At 50.4% G+C, this 22,028-nt stretch overlaps 1 protein-coding gene across 7 annotated transcripts in view; it reads left to right on the top strand.

Moving 5' to 3' along the window:
- SLC39A11 (solute carrier family 39 member 11) overlaps nucleotides 1–22,028 on the top strand; it is a 318,218-nt gene that overhangs the window by 36,035 nt on the left and 260,155 nt on the right. For 4 of the 7 annotated variants that reach the window (XM_075014328.1, XM_075014323.1, XM_075014327.1 and 1 more), the window contains 2 exons: nucleotides 7,000–7,133; nucleotides 8,759–8,797. In XM_075014328.1, the coding sequence (XP_074870429.1) occupies nucleotides 7,026–7,133; nucleotides 8,759–8,797 (147 nt within the window). In that variant the 5' untranslated portion in view covers nucleotides 7,000–7,025. Of the gene's footprint in view, nucleotides 1–4,906; nucleotides 4,954–6,331; nucleotides 6,460–6,999; nucleotides 7,134–7,556; nucleotides 7,893–8,758; nucleotides 8,798–22,028 lie in introns of those variants that run through there. The other 3 variants (XM_075014324.1, XM_075014326.1, XM_075014329.1) reach the window with 3 other exon arrangements.

Here is a 22,028-nt window from a genome sequence, read left to right as displayed (position 1 = left end):
GCCTCATTTTGCAGACAGGAAAACTGGAGTTACTGCGCATCAGAGTTCCCTCTCTAGGGTCACCTGGTGACAGAGCGGGGAATTGTATCCAGATCTCCTGGCAACAGTGCCCTCTGTACTAGCATAGGCTCCAGCCCTCTTCTTCCACTGGTGCGGACACAGCGGAGGCTAACCCTGCATTGTCAGGAGCGCAAGTGACCAAATGAGCCATTGCCATATGGGAAAGACCTCACCCACCACGCTACACCCACTGCATCAGAAAGGAGTTCTGCTCAGCTGCTGCCACTCACGAGCGCCAGTCATCTGGGGAGAAGCTGCCTGTGTTCCAGGCGAGCAACTTTGAAATGTTTTTCCCTCTGCTGTGGTGGTAAGTGACAAGTATCACATCTGACAGCCGGGTGAGCAGTAACCTCGGGAGGTACCCTGTGCAGCTGGGACCCCTGCTCTGTTGAGGGGCCTTGCTACTGCCAAGGATGGCTTCTGTGTGTGTGTGTGGAGAGAGAGACAGAGAGATGCTCTGCTTTGCTGGCTGCAGAATATACAGGCTGGGCTGGCAGACATAGAGCCTGTCTCTGAAGGAGAGTTTGGCTTTCAGGAGCCCAGCAGTTCTGTTAACCTTTTAGCACCTCAATTCCCTGCACCTATGCATTTCCCCAGGGAAAGGCGCATTGAGGAGAAAACGAATTCCAAGCTCAGACTCACGGGCCAGTGGTCAGCTACCAGCTGCTGCTAAGAAAGAAAAGCTTAAGACACTAAGTGGGTGGATTAAGGGGTAAGAAAGTTTGGTGTTTCGGGAGATTTTTATTGGTCGTTAGTGCTCTGATTCCAGCCAGGCATTAACTCTTTTAACTGTAAAAGCAAGAAGTCCTGTGGCACCTTATAGACTAACAGATTTTTTGGAGTTTAAGCAAAGACCGGCTTCGTCAGATGCATGGAGTGGAAATGCCTCTCGGGCCTGCGGCACCTGTCAGCACCCCCCTTCCTAATGTACCTGGGAATGGAAAGGTCCCAGGAGAGCCAGTCACAATTCATCAGGAAGGACCAGGCAGTGCAGCTCTTTGCCTGGATGTTTCACTCTTGTACGGGCGCTCTGGGGTGCAGGGTACAGCCCAGCTGCCACATTTCATGTTGCCTCAGGCGCAGACTGGTTGGAGGTGCACTGTGAGAGCCAGGCTGGCTCTGATCGCGGGGGCCAGCACGGAATGCAGCACCGCGGGGGGGGGTCTCGTCAGGCCCCCGCTGAGGCCTAGGGAAGTTGTCAAAGCTCCCTTGACTTCCAGTCCAGGTCCAATGGCTCCCTGGGATGCAGCATCAGCCCAGCGGCAACCCCTCCTTAAAGATAAGAGCAGACAGGCTGGGCCAGACGGGGGGCCCACCTGGCTTCGTATGCGGCTCCAGCGGTGGCCAGCAGATGCTTCAGGTGCCTCCTTTGTCCCTCCCTCAGTACCCACCTCCCCGCTGGCCCCAGACGGGCGCTCCTGCAGCTGCTGCTGTTGGGCAGTTCGCTGTTTGGGGAGGAGGACTGTGCAGCCCCAACATCCCAAGTGCAGACAGGCACCCGGAGGTCCTGGCAGCCCAGCACGTCTCCCCTCGGCAGAACAGCCTTCCGCCCCAGCTCTGGCCTCAGACATATTCCAGGCCCCCCTCTGGCCTGTACTCATATTGAACATGACAGCTGTCTGCGCCTCTGTGACCACTCAGGAACAGCTCCCAAGACCCAGGCAATCTGTCCCACCTGCATCTGCCTCTGCTCTGCCCTTTAGCAGGGGACACAGCCGGGGGAGGGGAATTAACAGGCACAGATTTAAAGGGCCAGCACTTCAACAAAGGGGGATCCACCATTTCTTCTGTTAGGGGGTGTCTTGTGTGGATGCACTTGGTTCCATGCTTGAGCAGAGATCATGCAAAATGATGAGCCAGCCTGATAAAAAAGTCGGGTTTTGTACCCAAACTGAACGTAGTAGTAGGCATCCTTCAGTCTGCATAGACTATGGATCGCGCCCTTTAAAGTTTCAATTGAGGACTTCATTTACAGCGTCTATTGTGACTATAAAGACCCACACGAGAGAGACAGTCCTTGCTGCGTCTCTTGCAGATGTAGTGGGTGTCTGGCAAGTCCTTATTGTGCTTTCTGTGCGCTCGCTCCTCCTCTGCTAGCTGTCTGATCTTCAACTCGCCCTTCTGAAGGCCCTTGTGTAACCCCTACCTCCATCTGCTGCGGTCGTCTGCTAGATCTTCCCAGTTGTCCAGCTCGATGTCTGCCTCTCTGAGGTCTCTCTTGCAGACATCTTTGTAATGCAACTGGGGGCGTCCGGGAGGTCTTTTGCCAGAGGCTAGCTCACCATACAGGATGTCTTTTGGAATCCTTCCATCGTTCATCCTGTGGACGTGGCCAAGCCAGCGGAGTCGACGCTGCCTGAGGAACGGCAGTGGAGCTTTCTCGCTGAATGCCTTTTTGACGGATGTGTATGTCTGCAAGAGCTACACATAGACAATGAAATTACGGACAACCCGGTTACCTCTCTGATCCATACACAGTGGAAACACAGGTGGTCCCTGTGGATCCATGTCATGTCATGTGATAGGGCTAGTGCCTGTTGATCAACTTGAGACAAGGCTGCCTGGGAAATACGTGAACATTGGGCCCTAGATATAGCCCTAGTTGTTGCTGCGCTCCCGGCCCTGACCCCCTCTTGCCTGGCTTGCTACAAAAGAACCATTACCAAGCTGGATTTTGTGGCTTTGGCAGTTGACAGGTGAGAGAAGAGAGGAAAGAGAAGATCCAAATGAAGCAAGGAGGCAAAGAGAAGGAGAGCGATAGAGGAGAGAGATGAATGAATAGAAGAGGAAAGGAACAGAGGAATGATAACGACTCCCCTTTAATTTTCACACCCATTTTAATTCTGCCACTGCTGCCTTTACAGGTTATTTCCCTCCTTTCTTGGGTCTCATCCATTCACGGTCACAACATCTGAATTCTTCTTTATGGCTGACAGTTTCCTTCCCAACATGGAAGAGACAGAGGGGTGCCCCTGTCTTGAATTCAGGTGTGGATTATTTAAAAAGAAACAAGTCAGCCATTGGAACTGGGACCAGTATCCTGAAAACATGCAGATGGGAGGGCAGCCCCAGGTGTAGTATTTGCACATTGAGGTCTGATGGCACCAGACATTCTCTTTCACAAACCTGGGCAGGAGAATCCCAGTGGGAGATGCTGGGTGCTGAGCCTTGGTAAATTGCCCCAGAGAAATTAACCTCAGAAATGCTAATAATGCTAACAATTCACGGTGGGCAGGAAGAGAAGTACTGAACACAAATATAGTCCCTGTAGACTTTTTGGGACAGGGAGCTGGGCTACTTTTATGTTTGTCCAGGACCAATTTGTGAGGATCACTGGAAATACATCGTAACAGCTTTTACTTATGGCCTGTCACATCGAGAGCCAGATCAGTACAGCAAACTCTTTCCTATCTGGCAGCCCCAGGACTGGGAGTTTGCCGGATATTCAAATAATCTGGATAATGGAGAGGTATACCTAGCAATACATAACACTAGGGAAAAACAAGATTAGATATGAATGTGTGTGTGCAGAGTACTTTATTCACCAACAATCGTAGTTTTGTACACTCTAAGCTTATACTGTATTTACTGTATACATTTGTATTTACTTTCACTAGACTGTCCTTATGGAAAAAGTAACTAAAATGTACTTGTGGTTAAAACACCGGTTATTTGAGAATTCCGGATGATAGAATGCCAGTTAGGACAGAGTTTACTGTATTAAGAAAAGACTGGAGATATTGCCATCACTCAGTTAACCAGAAGTAGCTATTTACTTCTATATGGGAGCAACCAGGAAGGGGGAAAAAAGAAATCTTGCTGTTTCCATCTTCTAGAAGCTGGGTGGTTTCTCAGGAAGTAGAGTATATTTTTCCAGCGCCCGTCCGCAGGTCCTGGAGTGCACTTTTATGGATGCTGCATCACCCAACCACTCCCAGATACCTGAGCACCCTCCCGCTCCCCAGCACCCACTCACCTGTCCCATCATGCTGACACCCTTCCTCCCAGCTGCGACCACCCCGTTGGGCTCAAGCTGAATCAGCCAGTAAATTGAGGTGTATGATTATGTGCACATATATTAGGGTACTATGTGCTACACGTCACGCACATGGAGCTGTGCAGAACGTGGCAGCTATGTTGACGTATTACCACAGCCTGGGTAAATAAGGACTAGCACAGGGTGCTGCTTGTTTTGGATACAAACTATTGGGGTTGTAACTAGGCTGATTCCTTGTCCCTTATTTTAGAGGATGCCTGTTATTTGGTGCCCAAATGAAGCCAACAGATAGAGGGTGCACTTTGTCCCTTATTTAAGCTGTATCCCTATAAAGGATCAGCCAGCACAATGCAGGTGGCGGAGTTTCCCCACTGGTTCCTCCAATAAGCTTTGTCCTTCCTGTTCTATTATGGTCCCTTTCTTTTCTTTAGCTTAGTTCAGAGGTTGCTTAGCTGCAACCAGCTTAAACTGCAGCCAGGGAGGTTTAGGTTGGACATGAGGAAAAACCTCCTACCTGTCAGGGTGGTTAAACACTGGAATAAATTGCCTGGGGAGGCTGTGGAATCTCCCCTAACAGCTGAGACAAGCAGGAATTCTGGCTTTGCCAGGAGCAATGGGCTTTGCTTTTTGGTTTAGGTTTTGTTTTGTTTTGTGGCTGGAGAGAGGAGGAGAGAAAAGCACGAGTCTGAAAAGCCCTCACCCTGATAAGCGCCCGCCGGCTTCACTTTCGCAGCCCGGCGCGAGGTGAACCGGAGAATTGATCCCTCCGGATTTGCAGCCGCCGAGAAAGTGGGCGGGCCCCGTAGGCGTGGTGGGGAGACACGTGTGCAGGGGGAAGCCGGAAGTGGCCGCCGGAGCTGGAGCAGCTGCTGGCAGTGGATGGGGGTCCGTGCAGTGTGAGTTGGTGTTTTTCACATTTACAGGGGGGAGAGACGTGCAGGCTGCGGACCAGAGTCAAAACTGCCCACTGAGCCTGAATGGTCCCCAGGTACTCAGGAAGCCCACTGACCCCTCCAGGGGGAGTTTGAGAGAGGACAAAGCCCTTTACACCAGCTGGGAACAGGGCTGGTGGTGTTTAAACATGCAAGATCCTGGCTGGTGGGTGTGCAAGGGACCCCCCCACACCCCGTGGGAGTGCACAAGTCATAATGCACAGGGCCGACGTGGCTGTGAATGCCTCGGAGCCTGTTGCAATGTTCTAAGGGAGCTCATTCATTCAGTGGCTGGTCAGTGTCACTGGTCATCTGCACGTGTGGGCTGTTCTTGAATGCTACGGGTGTGAGATGTGGAAGAGCTGGAAGTGCTTATTGTCCCAGGGAGAGTGAACCTCTGTGGCAAGTGCTGGCTTGTTATAAACTAGCCTCTTAGGGTACAGTTAGTGAACGAATAGTATCAGAGGGGTAGCCGTGTTAGTCTGGATCTGTAGAGCAACGAAGGGTCCTGCGGCACCTTATAGACTAACAGAAAAGTTTAGAGCATGAGCTTTCGTGAGTTAACTCACTTCTTCAGATGCTGGACGAATAGTGTGATTGTCTTCTGTGTGTGAGGGAATGAATGAGTGAATGACATTGTAAGACTTCGGTTGGACGGGGCCCTGCTCTGTTTTGTTTTTGCAGCAGGATTTTGAAGAAGAAAAAGGAACTTTTAAAGACCTTGTTGGCTACTGTGAGCCATGCATAGTCATGTGGATCAGTTTGGATCTGGAGAGCAACTTGAAATCTTCAGAGTGGGTTGTGGAGCTGGGTTCTGTGTTGAGCATTCATGGGGGGAAGGGCGTGCAAGCTGGAATTCTGGAGGCTGGCGTTTTTTTATTCTTTAACTTTGAGTTCAACAGATAGAATCTGCACAAATCTCTAAAGAGAGAACACATCTCCAGACTAATACTTAAAAAAAGTCATAGTTGACAGAGAAATCTCTCAGTAAATGTCTCCTGGGGGTGTGCGATAACTACTTTGCATTATCTCGATATTCCTCAGAGGAAATAATAAAACAGCTGGGTGTCTTTCTTTACGTGATTGGCGGCTCCTGAATAATATACATTCAAAAGTATCCAAGTACACTATCAGTTACAGTTTGGCTCCCTTTTCCTGCACAGCATAAGTGCCTGCAAATGACAATAGTGCTTGCAATGCACTACTATGTAAAGTGCTAAAGGAGGATATAACTGTCTTAGGCAAAATCAGGTGGATAGTGGTGTGCATGCTTTGGAGTGGCATAAACAGTCCGAGTGTAATGGAAAAGGGTGAATGCACCCTTTTTTTTTTTTTTGTTCAGAGTGAAAGAGGGTGCTGATTACCTCTTGCTCCTCATTTTGGAGAGTTGAAAGGAAAAAGTGCTCAGAAGGGAAGTGGAGAAGAGCCACGCTGTGTGTAGGAAACATCCGCCCTGGTTGGATCGAAATGGTACTTGCTTTTGACTTGTTTGTTGAAACTTTGACTTGTTCGGTAAAATATCAACGCTGGTTGTTTGTAGTGGCTGGTTTTTCTTTTGAAATCACACCACGCATTGGCGAACGTTGGACATCGATCCTGCTTTTGGATTGGCTCTCCAACAAAGTCAATGAGGTGCTACAAGGCACAAGAGACTGCCCAGGGCAGGATTTCAACACCACAGATGCTGGCCCTGTGCCAGACTCTGAATCAGAACTGTCCATAGACAAAAGTAAAACTGGCCTGATCAGGTTCATGATTAGTGCTGGGTGAAACCCGGGCACATGTCCTGGGTAGTTACAGTAGACTACAGCTGTCAGTAGTAGTAGAAGGGCTGGTTTGCTCAGAAGTACTGAGGACCCACAGCTCTACGGGGAGCAATAGGGGCTTAGCCTCTCTGAGCACCAGGCTCTAAGGTGGTGCTGTTAACAACCAGGAGGGGATGTCTTGTCCTCTGTAACACCTGAGTTTTATGCTGACCCTGTGCCTGCTAATGCACCAAATCTCTTTCAGGTCAGTAAAACCCGAGAGCATTCAGCATGATCCCAAAGTGCAGTCCGGTGGTCCAGGCACTGCTCGGGACTTTATTTACCTGGGGACTGACGGCTGCTGGCTCCGCTCTAGTCTTCGTATTTTCCAGTGGCCAGGTGGGTATTGCCATTCAGGGCCGAAAACACATTCCTCTTTCCAGATAAGATTTCTGTGTGATCAGAGCAAAATACTTGGGCCCTGATTCTGCCCATGTGGCTCTGATTTCTGCCTGGGTAGGGGAGTCTTATTTATGATGGGGTGGGGGAATGTTTGCATCCGTATGGAAATGTGCACCTTCCTTCTTGTAAACTCAGCTCTTGGGTGCCTCCCTAGGCAGTTATACCACACAAGCAAACATCTTCCGCATTTATTTTCTTCGGTGGTGCGTTGGGGAGAAGAAAACGACGTGGCAACGATGACTGCTTCCTCAACAGGTCCCTCTCTCTGTGGATGCCTAGACATGAGGGCAGGTTTTCATATCAGACAGTAGTTCATACTCCTGCCGACCCTCAGGTGCCAGTGCAGCTTTGGGAGAGGGAGCTGGATTCTGCCCTGACTCCTGCATCAGCAGTGATATTGTTGACCAAGTTCCAGCTGCTCGGGAGAGTTTTGTTGCTGGGTATTACTGTGTGGCCTGCCTCTCTGGCGGTGGCACACGAGAAGGAAAGACTTGTGCCTGGGTCTTCCACCCGAGCTTCTTTTCAGGGAGGGAGCTGTGACCCCAAAATGGCCCAAATCTGTTCACCATCAGAGTGTTCTGCCAGACGCGTTTGCTTTCTCATGTGGGGCCGGCAGCTGAGATCTGGAACTGGAGTGGATTCTTCTCTGCTGCCTTTACACCCGTGTCTGTGACGGATGGCGATTTAACTCAGAAGGTGGGTCAGTTCCTTGTTCTAGGGCTGAACTCGCTGAGATTCTGCTCTGGCCTGTTATTCTGAAGCTGCCTTGTGAAAAGCTGCGGGCCTGTCTCAGTGTTGCCTTTGGCTGTCGTCCCACCTTCTCAGCGATTTCTTATTTAAGCTCTCCCGGGATGACTTATTCAGGAGTCTGGTTCGGAAGGGGAGAGTTCCTTAGTGGTAGTATATTAACTTGTCCCCCGTGAGGAAGGGTGAATCACAGCGAGCAAACTAGGCAGCAGGAGGCCCTGAATAAATGACAGCCTGTGCAGTCAGCTGAGTGATGCTCTGGTTTCCCAGTTTGTCAGATACAAAGCAAACTCGAGTGTGTTTTCTGCATTTCTTCAGGTTCTCTCCTCTGGCAGGCCAGGCACAGTCTGAACTGTAAAGAGGTTCTTAGATCTCCCCTTGTATAACAGAACATTGCTTAGGCAGGTGCTTAAGAGTCACTGAAGTCAAAATGGGACTTAAAACATGTGTGTAAAATTAACCCCACAGAGTTGTGCACATGATGGAGAGGAAGGGTGGCCTGCCGGTTGGAGTGCCAGCTTGGGGTTCTGGGGGCCCAAGTTCCCTGCTTTACTAGAGTCTCTCTGACTGTGGGAGAGTCACTTAGTGTGTCAGTGCCTCAGTTTACCATCTGTAAAGTGGGAATTGTTGCGCTGCTTCCCAGGGGTGTGGGGTACATTATAGATCTAAAAACTACAGTAATGGGGGGGCATATAAGTGTCTTAGGGTCAGGACAAAAGCTGCTAACTCCCCTCCGCGCTGCTGTCATGCCTAATGCTGTTGTACCATGTTTCTTTTGGCAGGTGGTAAATTAAATGCCCTTTCTTAATTTTCAGAGGCGGATCCTGGATGGAAGCCTGGGGTTTGCTGCAGGGGTGAGTACTGCGCCTGCTGGGATGCCCGAATTCTGTTCATCGTCGGCTGTGCATACTCTCCAAAGCTACCCCGCTGCTTTCTCAGGCTGCGTCATCACACTGAGGCTCGTTGTCTAAGTCTGAGGTCAAATTAGGGATACAGCAGGCAGGGGAGGAATCTGGGATGGCACCTGTCAAGCCCTGCCCCATGTCAGCGCTTCCTAGGGGAGGGTGGAGGTTATGCAGTGTGGGCGGATGCAGGTTTCCCTCTGGCGTAAAGCTGGGTTATTTTTACCTGGGCCAGGTGTGGCCTTCACCTTCAGTGCTGCTTGTCTGGATTGTCTGAATTGTGCCCCATTCAGCTTGGTGTCTGAGAATCCCAGGAAGCTTATGTGCTTGAAGTCATGGGGGGAGCTGAGCTGTTACAGGATTCAGGCCTAACTCAACATTCTTGTGTAAACCCAATGTTTCTTTTGAGACTGTGTGTTCCTGTGAGGCGCACAGTGATTCAGGGGTTGTGCTGAAGAGTGGGAATTGTGGCTTAAGCTGCATCAGATCAGGGGGGTAGAAAACCTGCAGAGAATTCGCGTGAGCCTGGAATCTTGTATCCAGAATTGGTAGTTTGCTGGCTTGCCTTCTAGGAGCTCAAATGTACGTGAGCAGCTGAGCAACCGGTGTAAAAATAGTCCTTCGTGCTTAGAGGAAACATCCGTTTCCCACTTTCTTTGAGACCGCTGCCATGCCGGAGCCAGGCTGAGGGGCTGCTCCACTTGCAAGGTGTACCTGCCCCTTTCTAAGAGGCATATGGCAAAGGTGACAAGCCCCGGAGGGACGCTTTGTGGCCCCTGGCCCTGGTGTTTGGCACAGGAGAGAAGGTCTACCTAGTGTCTTGCAATGCATTATGGGAATAAAAGTGTTAACTTTTTAAAGTTTGGTTTTGAGGCCAACCAAGCCCTGGTTCTTTCCTAGAATGTTTTGAGGTCCACTTTCCTAGCCAGGGCACAATGGGGTGGAATGGATACAGATTTGGCCAGAATTCAGAACCTCTGCTTATCCCTGTAAACCACGCCTCTGTATCATTGTTCTGATCAGGCGTGTGTGGGTGAATTATAGCTAAATGACTCTGCAAAGCGTACAGATCCTGTTGATAGAGTGTGTATCCTGGATGTGTCAGCAACTCCTGGCGCATGGAAAATGTCCACTTGTGCGCGAGGTGAATGGAAACCCTAGTCACCTGTCAGCACCGGCTTTCTGGCTTCTTTGTTTTTCCTCCAGCAGTTAATAACATTGCAAATACTGAAAATGACCCTAGGACACGCTGATTGCTGGCAAGGCCCTCTCGGTGGAGTGTGCTGCAGAAAAAAAGAAAAGTGGCTCCAAATTGTTCAGCATGGAAAACAGAACAGCCCGCATGGAAAATGGGCGTGCGGGGGGGGTTATATTTTTTTTAATGCTCATTCTCCTCTGAGTGGAATTGAATAGCTGGGCTGAAGTTAGTTGGTTTGCCTTTGTTTCCCAAAGGGACGGGGCGCGGCCCCTGAGACTTCCTCTCCCCTCTTGCCCTTGCTGGGGCAGGCAGTCTCTCTTTGTTTTGTGTTTGTACAGCACCTGGCACACGAGGGTCCTGGTCCCTGACCGGGTCTCTGGGCTGCAGTAAGAGAAATAGTTCTTTTTGAAGGGGGTCTTGTGTTGCAGCAGTCCCACCGCTGCCACCACCACAAGGAGGTGCTCAAGGGCATTGTTGTCTGGCACATCCTCTGTGGGCTTTGTGGATTCACCTCCACCCCGACTCCTTCTGCTGTTCCAGTGCTGTGCCCCAGCAGCGTGGACAGTGTGCCTCCACCCTGATCTACAGAGTCCTCTCTCCTTCTACCCCCAGGCTCTGCCCAGCTCTGCTGATGGTCTGCAGACCAGAGCTGCTAAGCCCTCTGCTTTCCTCGCATTGCCTTCCCCGCCCATCTCTGCAGCAATTCCTTCTGCTTTAGCCTGGGGACCAACAGTGCCGACTTGGCCTTGATATTTCTATTCCAGGACTGAATGCTTTCACGGCGCTGACTGTCACTCGGGCTCACCCCATGTGACCTAAGCAAATGCCCACCAGCAGCTAGGCTGAGTGCAGCCCTGTTCTTCTGTCACTTCATGTACTGAGCAGAATGCCTGTTGCTTTCAGAGCACAGCAGCCTGTTCATTCTTCAGCTGTGTACCAGATTCACCAGATGTGGCATGTAACTGGATGCTGAAGAAAGAGAGCAGCTGCCAGCAGCCTCCTGAAGTCAGACTGGGCCTGGCAGCCGCACAGGGAACCTGGCAGGAGTGGGCCGTCCAAGGCAGTTTGGGGGCCTGACCTCCTCTCGTCCGGCAAAACTCCTCGTTCGGGACCACGCAGGTCCTGAGGGTGCCGGACAAGGGAGGTACAACCTGTATCACTTTTCACAGCAGACTTACTAGTCGGGAGGCACCGGCTCATGACCACCATGTAATAACTTTGCAACCCCCAGTTTGAGAGCCCCTGCTATAGAGGGCAAGGGCAGGCTGAAAACCACAGACGTTGTGATGGAAACGTATTCCTGAATGTCGATGCAAACCTCTTTGTGGTCAGTCAGCATCACATGGCTGTGTGCATCTGGTAAGGGAGCAGTATAACTTCCCCCTAGTGGCTGCTGTCAACACAGGCCCCCTACAACACCTGTGGTTAAATAGCTGTTCATTGCTTGAGGTGGCTTTGTGCAAGGTGCCCTGGGGGATGGGACTCGCACGTGTTTCTGTGTAGGTGTTTGTCCACCCACAGCTGGCTCCTGATGAACGGGAGACTGGCCTGGTGCCCTGAGCTGTTCTGGAGTGGTTCCCTCGGGAGCATAGCTGGTGTGGGTTGGAGCTTCTGCTGAATGCCCTTTAGTTTTGGGTGGGAGGGTGTCCTGCGTTGGGTGTGGGATGCTCTTGAGACGTGGCCTCTCTAGGGAAATGTGTGTGTATGTGTGGAGTGGGGGCACAGTGTTGTTCATGGAGCTGGGCACTGGGGTGCTGGAGGGCAGAAATACAATGCTACAGTAATGCTCTTCCTCGGCAAGCACCTTGTTTCTGAGGCTCTGAAAGCACTTCGTATGTGTTAGAAAACTAAGCTTTGCAGGTATCTGTTCTCCCCATTGTGCAGATAGAGAAACTGAGGCACAGCAGTATTGAGTGACCTGCTCACGGTCACACAGGGAGTCTATGGCAGAGCCAGGGATGGGGCCTTTTCCTGCCTCCTACTCCTACCTTTCATCGAAAGACCAATTCTTCTGTATAAAAGCAGTGGCTTGCGTGGCTTCCCAGATCTAGACAGGGTGCAGGGGGCTGAGTGCACTAGGAGCATAAGACCAGATGCCTTTTAAGATGTATCCAGCAGTCACAAATCAGCTGTGATTTACTGTAAACGTTCTTTTGAATCCCCAATGATGTGACGCTCTAACCTTTCCGAATCAGTTAGAAACTTCCCCCTGACCTCGCTTCTTTGTGTTGGCATCAAGAATAATTTATCTTCCTCTTTTGGAAAATCGCCATCTCCTGCGACTCAGCATGCTGTGTGAGGGACTTTGAAACAGCATTATCGGGGCACCAGGTGGCTTGCATGGAACCTAGAGAGAAGGATATTGGCAGTGACACTGCTGGAAGCTGGACTGAATTCCATTGTGCTGCTTGCTAATAAGCTGGCCTGTGACTTCTTCATTGGATCTAGAGAGTGCCACTAGCTGGAGCAGGGCAGGCTATTCACTTCTCCTATCCAGCCTCGCTCTGCTTCGTTAGGTGCCCAGAGGAGCAATAAAGGAAGAGATTCATTTGCAAACTCTCTTGTGTAGCGCTTCCTTCCTATTAAAAAAAATTAGGATGAGAAAATAGACTTTAAAAAGCCATGGATATAGAATTGTGCTATTTCTTAATCCCCATTCAAAGCTCTTTCTGCTAAACCCTCATTTCCCCCCTTGACTGCTTGTTGCAGATATGTAGTCTGCATCTCTTGCAGCCAATGCAGGGACGAAGTCTGTTTTGGTCTTTGTTGCATACGAGCCTCTTCTACAGCAAATGTTTGCGCATTAAAAAGCAAGTGAAAAAGGGAAGAGTTGTTGGTTGTGTCTGAGCAGCCCTACAATAACAAACGGGTGTGGCCAGCCCCGCTGCTCACAACCAACCCTGATACAAATCACTTTACCAATAGGCTTCTGTTTGTTCCTTTGGCAAGGATAGTTGTTCCTGCTTTGCTGGGATTTCTGCTCTCTCCGCTGTCATCTGGGCACCCACAACATGTGGCAGAGCACTCCAAACCCCTGGGTTAACTCTGTGGAGACATAATCTGACAGGGCATTGTAAAGTGATTGCACTACAGTACTCAGCTGACATCGCTGTGCAAATGTCTTCCACGTGTGTGCACGCACGCACCAGGGACTGGGAGACTAGATATTTGCATCCCTAAGGACGGAAGAGGTAAAGGACACCTCTCTGCAGTGACACAGAGGAGATGCAGACCTTGACTTGCTGTGCAACAGCAATGTGTGAAGTAGAGTGCACTGAAAACTTGCTTTGAGTTCTGGCCCCCCCTGCATTGTGTTCAGTGGGTTGAGGGAAGAAAGGCAGAAGCTAGTTGGATTTATCTATTGTCTCCATTTTCTGTCATATGTCCTCAATCTCTGGACTGCAAAGTGAAGATTTGGAATTAGGGCTTCAAATTTAGGTGTAAATGGCTCAGATTCTCAATAATGGTCCATCATATTGTCTTGTCTTTTTGACCTCGTGTTGGCAGTTTTTCAATGCTGTGATAATTTCTGGTCCTCTTGGTTCATGTCGCTAGTCTTTGGTTCAGAGGAACTCTTCTAGACAGGTCCGTATGTAGCTTGAGTCCAGTGTGACTTCCAGGCCTTGGGTGAGTATAGCCTGAATCCTTTGCCCTTTTGGAGAACATAAAAGTGCTGCAAACGGCTTATGATTTCAGACACCTCCTTTTTTTGTGTGTGTGACTTGGAACATCTAAGGAGGACTGTTGCCAGAAGTAGGTGCTTGGGCCTGTACTTCGTGACTATCAGGCCCCCTTTTAAGGTCTTTCAGCACCCAAGATCAGAGGTCACTCTGGAAGAGATAGGCCTGTGCTTTCTCCTCTGAAGAGAACATCATACTTAGCTGGGATTTTGGTCCAGGCAGGGGAGCTGAACAGTTTTTGTCTTGGGGGTGCTGCCAGCTATTGAACCAAACTACAAGCAGTGTATATGATGGAAACCACTTCAGACCAGGGTGAGAGGCACCCTGGGTTCCAGCACCTGTGGGCCCCAGAGAATTTTTAACAAAGCTTCACTAAAACATTTTATTTTATCCAATGCCCCTCTGAAAGGAAAACAGCAGTGTCCTCTGCATCTTGAGAAACGACAGCCCAGGAGTAAGGGCACCGGCCTGGGACTTCAGAAGGCAGGGCTCAGTTCTCTGCTCTGCCACGAGCATCCTCTTTGATGTTGGCCAAGTCACTTTAGTCTGTCTGCCTCAGTTATCCCCCAGAAAATGGGGGATAATAACAGTGCCCTCAAGGGTTGTGTACATCGAAGACTTAGCCAATTGGTTGCCATGGTGATAGTCTTAGTAACCTGGAGGTGGCACCAGAGGTGGGTTTCAATATCAAGGCTCTGGACGTTGTGTGCTGTGAGAGTTTTGCGCCTGAGTGAGTTAGGGTCACAGGTGGTTCTATGTTCCTTCCTCCCTTGCTGTGTTGGAGTTTGGTTCACTGTCCTCCAGTGCAACGGAAAAGAGGGGAGCTTTAAACAGCGACCGACTTATTCAGGGCTGGATGAAACGGTTGGGAACATGCAAAGCAGGGATACTCTCCCGAGAGTGTGGTCCCCCATTCGTGGTATCTCAGCACCTTCCTGAGGTAAAATTTGGCACGTTCTGTTGAGTGATTCCCAGTCCTCCTTTTCTTCCGTTCATGGAGATCTCTCTTTGGTCTCCCATGCGAGCTTCGTGTCTCTAATTTGGTATGCTGTGAAAATTGCTGCGGATGTTGAAACCACAGCCAAGGCCTGCGTTCTGGGCTCGTATAAGCCCTGTGGCCTGGTGACAATGAAATGTGCCGCTGCTTAGCAACAGACTGTCGTGGCTGCAAAAAAATGTGTGTGTGTGTGTTTGTTTTACAGTACGTGGAGATCGCTAATGTGATGGAAAAGCCTGCTGGAGACAGGGTGTCGAGGACTGTCTTTGCACTTGGTATCCATTGTCAAGGTCAACTTTCCATGTAGTTGCCCAGGGTTTGCTTTGGCTGGCTACACCGAGGGGAGAACTATTGCCTCTTGTTTCCAGTGCATGGTTTCAGTGAAGCCCTAGACTGAGTTGGAATCTCCTGGTGGCTGCGGTGGTAACTCATGCAGTCTCACGAGGCCCCGCTCGCTGGGTGGCTGCTATGCGCCCCTTTGACAAAGTGATAGCCAAAGTGGAAGTCGCACCTTGCCCATGTCCCATTTCTAGGGATGCTGGAGTTGAGCTTGCAAGGGGTCACCATGGGACAAATGCCGCCATCACCACCGGTGCTGACAGGAACTGGTGTGTTCCCCCTGGCAGAGTGTTTTGCCTTATTGTTGAGTGTTCCTTCTCTGGCAGATTGTTGTATCCAGTCTTGGGATAAATGGAGGCTCCTGGTGGGAAGGAAGGAAGGAAAGTCGAGTGGTTGTGGAACTAGCCTAAGGCTTGGGAGACCTGCATTCAGTCCCTCATCTGCCACAGTCTGACCTCGAGTAAGTCACTGGGCTGCTCTGTGCCTCCGTTTTCCCCATGCCACAAGGAAACTCGTTCCTACCTCCTGGGGTGTTGTGAGAATAAATGCACTGAACAGTCTGAGCTGCTCAAAGAACATGTTATCAGGGGTCTTAGATGTATTTAGGAAAGAATGGGCAGGGGAAGGTTTGAATCCCCAGTTAAAATCGGTGCATGGCACAGCCTGGTTGGAGCCCGCACGGGTCTGCCTCTGGGAGGCCCATCTTGCTAGGAGAGGCGGCGGCACACCCGCTGCCCCACTGGCATTGAGTTATTGGGCTAGGAAATTAAAACAGTCCACTCCTTGGCTTTGTCTGCTGCTTGTTCTCAGGCGGGCAAGAGCCGCCGCCATCTCGAGTTACTGTGACTCACCCAGCAAAGGTGGCTGGGCTGCCAGAGACATCGCTGTATTAAAACACACAGCCTCCCTTCTTGCCACATTCCCAGCACGGCTGCTTGCCATCAGAGCAGCCTGTGGATTTATGGATGTTATTCCGTCTCGGCTCCGGAGCATTAAATGTCTTTTAATTAACCTCTCAGAATTAATGATGTTGGTTTCCCCGGCATTCCAATGCCATGCAAGACCATACAAGGGCCAAACGGCATTTCTAATTGCATGCACTGCTCCCGCTGCTTGTCTAAGGATGCTCTTTCTTTTTGGATTGCCGAAGATCAGCTGAACCCCTGCTTTGGTCTGTCTGTTCACTGACTAGCAGTAGCTGCTGTCATTCCAGTGGGTAGCCACTAGCCAGTCACTTGGAAGTCTGTTCTGGTGGGTGTTTCCCCTCCCGTCTTCTGATTCCCTTTGTTCTAACCCATTGGTGCATCGTAGGTTTCTTTTGATTAGCTGTGTGGATCTTCTGTTTTGGACTGTATCTCCCACTAAAATATGTGGTTGATATCTAGGCAGTGTCTTGTTCAATGGGTGGAGTACCGAGTAGGGAAATAGGAGACGGGGTTTTATTTGTTCCTCTGCCACACGCTTACGCAGTGACCTTGGGCAAGTCACTTAACTTGGCCTTTGTCTTGCTTTGCTCTTTCTGCCAAAACAGGGCTAAGATTTCCCATCTCATAAGGATGCATTGGGGTTGGATGCTCAAATGCGCCATAGAAGAGCAGAGCGTCAGCTGGGTGGATAACTGAGTTGGCTTACTTGTGGCAGGGATGAAGGTTGGCAGGCTCTCTAACCACAACCTCTGCAAGGCATGTGCTGGGAATAGAGGAGAAATCCCCACAGGCCCCTTGGATCCAAGTAACAGAGGTTATTCAACGTCTCTTTGGAGGTTTTTACCTCTGGAGCCTTTCCACTGTGTGCAGCAGTGATGGGAGCAGGAGCCCAGTCAGGACCACACTAAATACCTCAGTCCCTATCCCTGCTCAAACGAGGTCTGCATGCCACGGTGCTACAACATTAACTTTTGCAACCACTGTGTGAGAGACAGTCGCAGCCCCCCACACCTTGTCACCAGAGAAGGGAAGTGTTCCTTATCCCCCACGTTCTGTGGATGGGGAATCTGACGCTAAGGAGGTGAAGTGCCTGTAATCCGTGGGCAAGCTCCATTGATTTCCATAGTTAGATGGGCATCCTCCATAGACACCAGAGACCTTGCCAGGGGCTTGGCTCTAGCTATAGACGCTGTAACTGAGAGAGTCTCGCGCGTCGGCTCTGAGGTTGTAGTGGACGCTTCACCGGGGTGAAGAGTGCAATAATGAGCTGATCTGGTTATTGGATTCCCATGCTGGGCCAGGTGAGATTTAGGCTGCTCTGGTCTCAGGTAGGTGAGATATTGCTTTCGGGGCACAGATTCTCCACCTTTGCCATAATGTGACTCCATATTCTAGCACTAAAAAAATGATGTAACTCCTTTCCCATGTAACCGTAAAGAAAGGACAGAAAAGCAAAGTAGAGGGGTGGGGTGCCTCCAGGCAGAAGGAGGTACCTATGGCATGGTGGAGTCAGAAGATTAGCATTTATATGTGTGCCAGATCCTGTCTGTGCTGGGCATTTGTCCCTCCCTGCACCAAGCAGGAGATGGGCCCTCCCTGCACCAAGCGGCCCACAATTTTAGATTTTCCTTCCAAGCAAGTAGTTTTGAGCCTGAGTGAGTTAGGCTCACAGGTGGTCTAACGTTCCTTCAGCCCTTGCTGTGTTGGAGTTTGGTTCACTGTCCTCCAGTGCAGCGGAAAAGAGGGGAGCTTTAAATAGCAGCCGACTTTTTCAGGGCTGGATGAAATGGTTGGGAACGTGCAAAGCGGAGATACTTTCCCGAGAGTGTGGTCCCCCATTCGCGGTATCTCAGCACCTTCCTGAGGTAAAGTTTGGCACGTTCCGTTGAGTGACTCCTGCTCCTCCTTTTCTTCAGTTGATGGAGATCTCTCTCTGGTGGAACTCCATCTTGGCACCTCTTTGTTCAGAGGCGCAGCCACAGCAGGAGACAGCGTCAGATCTCCTCCCAGAGCCTGGGTCTGCTTTTCACAGACTCACAGAATCACAGGGCTGGAAGGGACCTCTGGAGGTCATCTAGTCGAGCCCTCTGCTTCAAGCAGGATCAATCCCCACAAAGTCATCCCAGCCAGGATCTTGTCCAGCCGAGACTTAAAAACCTCGAGGGACGGAGAATCCACCACCTCTCGAGGCAACGCATTCCAATGCTTCACCACCTGCCTGGTGAAGTAGTTTTTCCTAATATCTAACCTACACCTTTCCCTCTTCAACGTCTGGCCATTACTCCTTGTTCTGCCATCTGACACCACTGAGAACAGTTTCTCACCCTCCTCTTCAGAGCTCCCCTTCCGGAAGTTGAAGGCTGCTATTAAATCACCTCTAAGTCTTCTCTTCTGTAATTTAAACAAGCCCAAATCCCTCAGCCTATTCTCATAGGTCTTGTGCTCCAGACCCTTAATCATTTTTGTTGCCCTTCGCTGAACCTGCTGTAGCAAATCCACATCCTTTTTATACTGGGGGGCCCAAAACTGGACACAATATTCCAGATGTGGCCTCACCAGTGCCAAATAAAGAGGAATAACTACTTCTCTAGATCTGCTCGAAGTGCTCCTCCTAATGCACCCTAGTGTGCCGTTAGCCTTCTTGGCTACGAGGGCACACTGTTTACGCATATCCAGCCTTTCATCCACCATAACCCCCCACACGTCCCTTTCCATCATACTGCTGCTGAGCCAGTCGTCCCCAGCCTGTAACAAAGCTTGGGATTCTTCCACCCCAGGTGCAGGACTCGACACTTCTCCTTATTGAACTGCATCAGATTCTTTTGGCCTAGTCCTCCAATTTATCCAGGTCCCTCTGGATTCTCTCTCTACCCTCCAACGAATCTACCTCTCCCCCTAGTTTTGTGTCATCTGCAAACTTGCTGAGGGTGCAATCCAGTCCCTCATCCAGGTCATTAATAAAGATGTTGAATAACACCGGCCCCAGAACCAGCTTGAAACAGACCGCCACCCAGATATTGAGCCATTGACCACTAACCGTTGGGCCTGACCATCAAGCCAGCTTTCTATCCATCTTCTTTTTTTGAAGACAGTAGAGTGTTCCACACTGGCTGAAGTGGCATCAGGACTGGAGGGTGGCAAGAGGAAAGAGCAGCAGCTGACCTGATTTTTTTCCACATCTCAGAAAAGATATAAAGATATCCTGGTACTGGAAAAGGGCAGCAGAAAGGAGGAGGAGTTTGGAAGGGGTGCCATGTAAAGAGAGGTTAAGAAAATGAGGACTTCCAGCTTAGAAAAAAGGTAGGCCATCCTTGTCTGCTGGTGGAGGAGAGCGTTCAGTCTGCTGCTGTAGTGAGGCTGGTTTCTAGGCTGGGTTTAAATAAGATGCCCATCAGCAGAGGCTCTTGAGTGCTTTATGGTGCTGCGTGGCTGCAGATAGGACAGGACCTGCCTGCTGACTTTGAGTGCCCAGGCTGGGTCTTACTGTAAAAAGGCTTGGCCGCCGCCTGCGGGGTGAGCAGAAATCAGTAGGAGCTGGGCAGGTTTAGCCCTGTTGGCTTGCATCCTGGGTTATCTCAAGATGCTTCTGGCCTGAGCAGGGAGCAGGTGTCAGTTCAGACTCCTGCGTCTGAACCAGTGAGCGCGGTTTAGTTCTTTCAGTCGGAATGCAGCTCTCACTCTCCTGGTTTGCTGACACTTCCTCTTTTCTGGGCCCCGGGGAGATGAGCTGAATTCTCCCTTGTAGCCTGGTGTCATGCCAGCTCGTCTGGGAAATACGGCACTATGGCTTGTTCTTTTTTCAGAACAGGTGTGTGCAGTGTGGAGAACTGAATGGACAAATGACTCCTGGGATCCCTGCCTCCCCCTGGTCTTCTCACTGCTGTTCTCTGTCGGGACTGAGGCTTTTGGGTGTGTGTGCTGGGTTGAATCAACTCTCCTGATATGCAGGGCTAATAGAGAGAATGCCATATAACTAGCCTAATTCCCATTCACTGTAGCCTTGTGGATCTTCATTGCCTGCCTGCCATGAGGGTCAGCATCCATGCAGAACTGGAGTCCGGTTGATCTTGGGGTCTCATGATTCGTGGAGAAATGCTCAGATACATGTGATTATCCTTGGCACAGAGAGCTGTTCTTGTCCATTTGCTTTACAGACTCGGGTCCTGAGGTATGATGAGATGAAGTGACATGTCCAAGGTCACGCAAGATGTCTGTGTCAGAGCAGGAACTTGCAGCTGGTCCTGAGTCCTGTGGCAAGGGGTGGAATTGGTGTATTGCTAGAGGGCTGTGCCTCTCTCTGAACTAGGGTCCCTCTGCGTGGCATGGTTAACATCCCTAAACAGCGGAGCCCCGGAGGGTGCGTCAGAGCCTGTATTTTGCATGGTGCTGTCTTATGCCTCTGCTTGCTGTGTCTTGGAGAGGAAGATGTGATGTGGGCCCCGACCTAATGGAGTGAGGGTAATGGAGGCTGCACTGCTGCCTTGGAGTGCAAGGTAGCCCTTTGCAGAGCACCGTGTTCTAGAGCAGCTCTCTGTCAAGGTGGCAGGGAAGTGAACTGGTTCTATGGCACTTGTGGTTCTTGGAGACCAATGGGAAGTTTGCTGCAAAAATAAGCAAAGGCTGAGTACACTTCCTCCCTGAGCTCTCATTTTCGGGGCTTTGGAGGAGCCATTGATAATGTCGCTCCTGGGAGGGCCGGGCAGCAAGAGGGGTCTTGTCCTCATCAGTTGCCCCAGGATGGGGAGGATCAGAGCCTGACTTCCCCTGAACTCTCAGAGGGCCCTTCTGTAGCCCTCAGATCTTGGTCTCTCGCTTTGGCTGCAACATCGTCCCTTCGACGGAGGGCATGTGGTTTGTCTTTCTGGATCCCTGGTCCATCTTTCCCTGCCCGTGTGCTGCTCTGCAGAGGGCATGTGTACGTTTGGCTGTCATTCGGGCTTTGGTGATTGTGCTTTGAAGCTTTGCTGGAGTTGAAAATACTTCCCATGCAGGTCTCTGAGGGGAAGTAGTTTCTGGAGGTCAGCTTGGTGACTGCTCATGGCTCATACCCTGTCAAAACACATGATGATTGAAACTGACTGTCCGTGCCTTTTCCTGAAAGCCTTTCTTCTGTAATGGTTAACAACATGGTCTCATCTTGATTTTTATGTCTGCAATTCAGGGTTAAGTAAAACCAAGGGTTTGCACAACCTTGAAACAAGTGCAACTGTTTTTTTTTTTTTCTCCAATGTACATTAATTCTAATGGAAAACCGGCAGTGAGGTGTGCGCGCGTGCTGGGAGTCGAATATTGGCCTGTGACGCTGCAGACCATGGGGTGTGGGATGAGGGTGGTGCTTAGGAGCTGAGAGCTGGTAGGTGAAATTGAGTCATCTGGTTTCAATCACTGACTGTAGCATTTGACATTTCAGTCTACCGTACTGGTAGTAACAAAGCAGAAGTGTTTGCTCTTGCTTCATTTTTATAACCTAAGGCAGGAGTCGGTGACCGTTCAGAAGCCGAGCGCCAGAATTTGATCTTTTGCCCTGTAGGTACAGTCCGAGGGCCAGTGTTACTTGTTAAAGTCACTCATAGTCCTACCTACAGCAGCTCCGTTAATAAATAAATAAAGCTGCAGAGCTTTCCCAGGTAGGTGGTAGTTGGCAGCATTAACTAGTCTTTTGTCAATCCACAGGCTTTGAGCAAGCTCCCAGCTGCATGGGGAAAGAGGGACAGGGCTGAGCTGCTGCCTTGTGTGCCGATGAAAAGCAGCTCACATGCCGCTCTTGGCACCTGTGCCAGGGGTTGTTGACCCCCAGTGTTGACAGTAAGAAAACCATTGTGTAGAGTCCAGCCTGATGGAGTCTCTTTGGAAGTGTCCTTGAGTGCGCTGTGTGGTGGAAACAGGTGACACAAATTAGAAGGTATTTGTTCTGTGGTGAGTTGTGCAGAGGCCTGTATCAGGCGTTCCCTGTGGCTGCTAAGAACTGCTGTGTGGATGGGAGAGCCTGTCCTCCCAATGCCTTGGGAAGGGTTATCCTTGGTAGGGTGCGTCTAGTTAGTAA

Source organism: Carettochelys insculpta, chromosome 20, assembly GCF_033958435.1.
Source record: "Carettochelys insculpta isolate YL-2023 chromosome 20, ASM3395843v1, whole genome shotgun sequence".
Taxonomy (NCBI): domain Eukaryota; kingdom Metazoa; phylum Chordata; order Testudines; family Carettochelyidae; genus Carettochelys; species Carettochelys insculpta.
The sequence above is the reverse complement of the archived record's forward strand: the minus strand, read 5'-3'. Positions and strand labels throughout refer to the sequence as shown.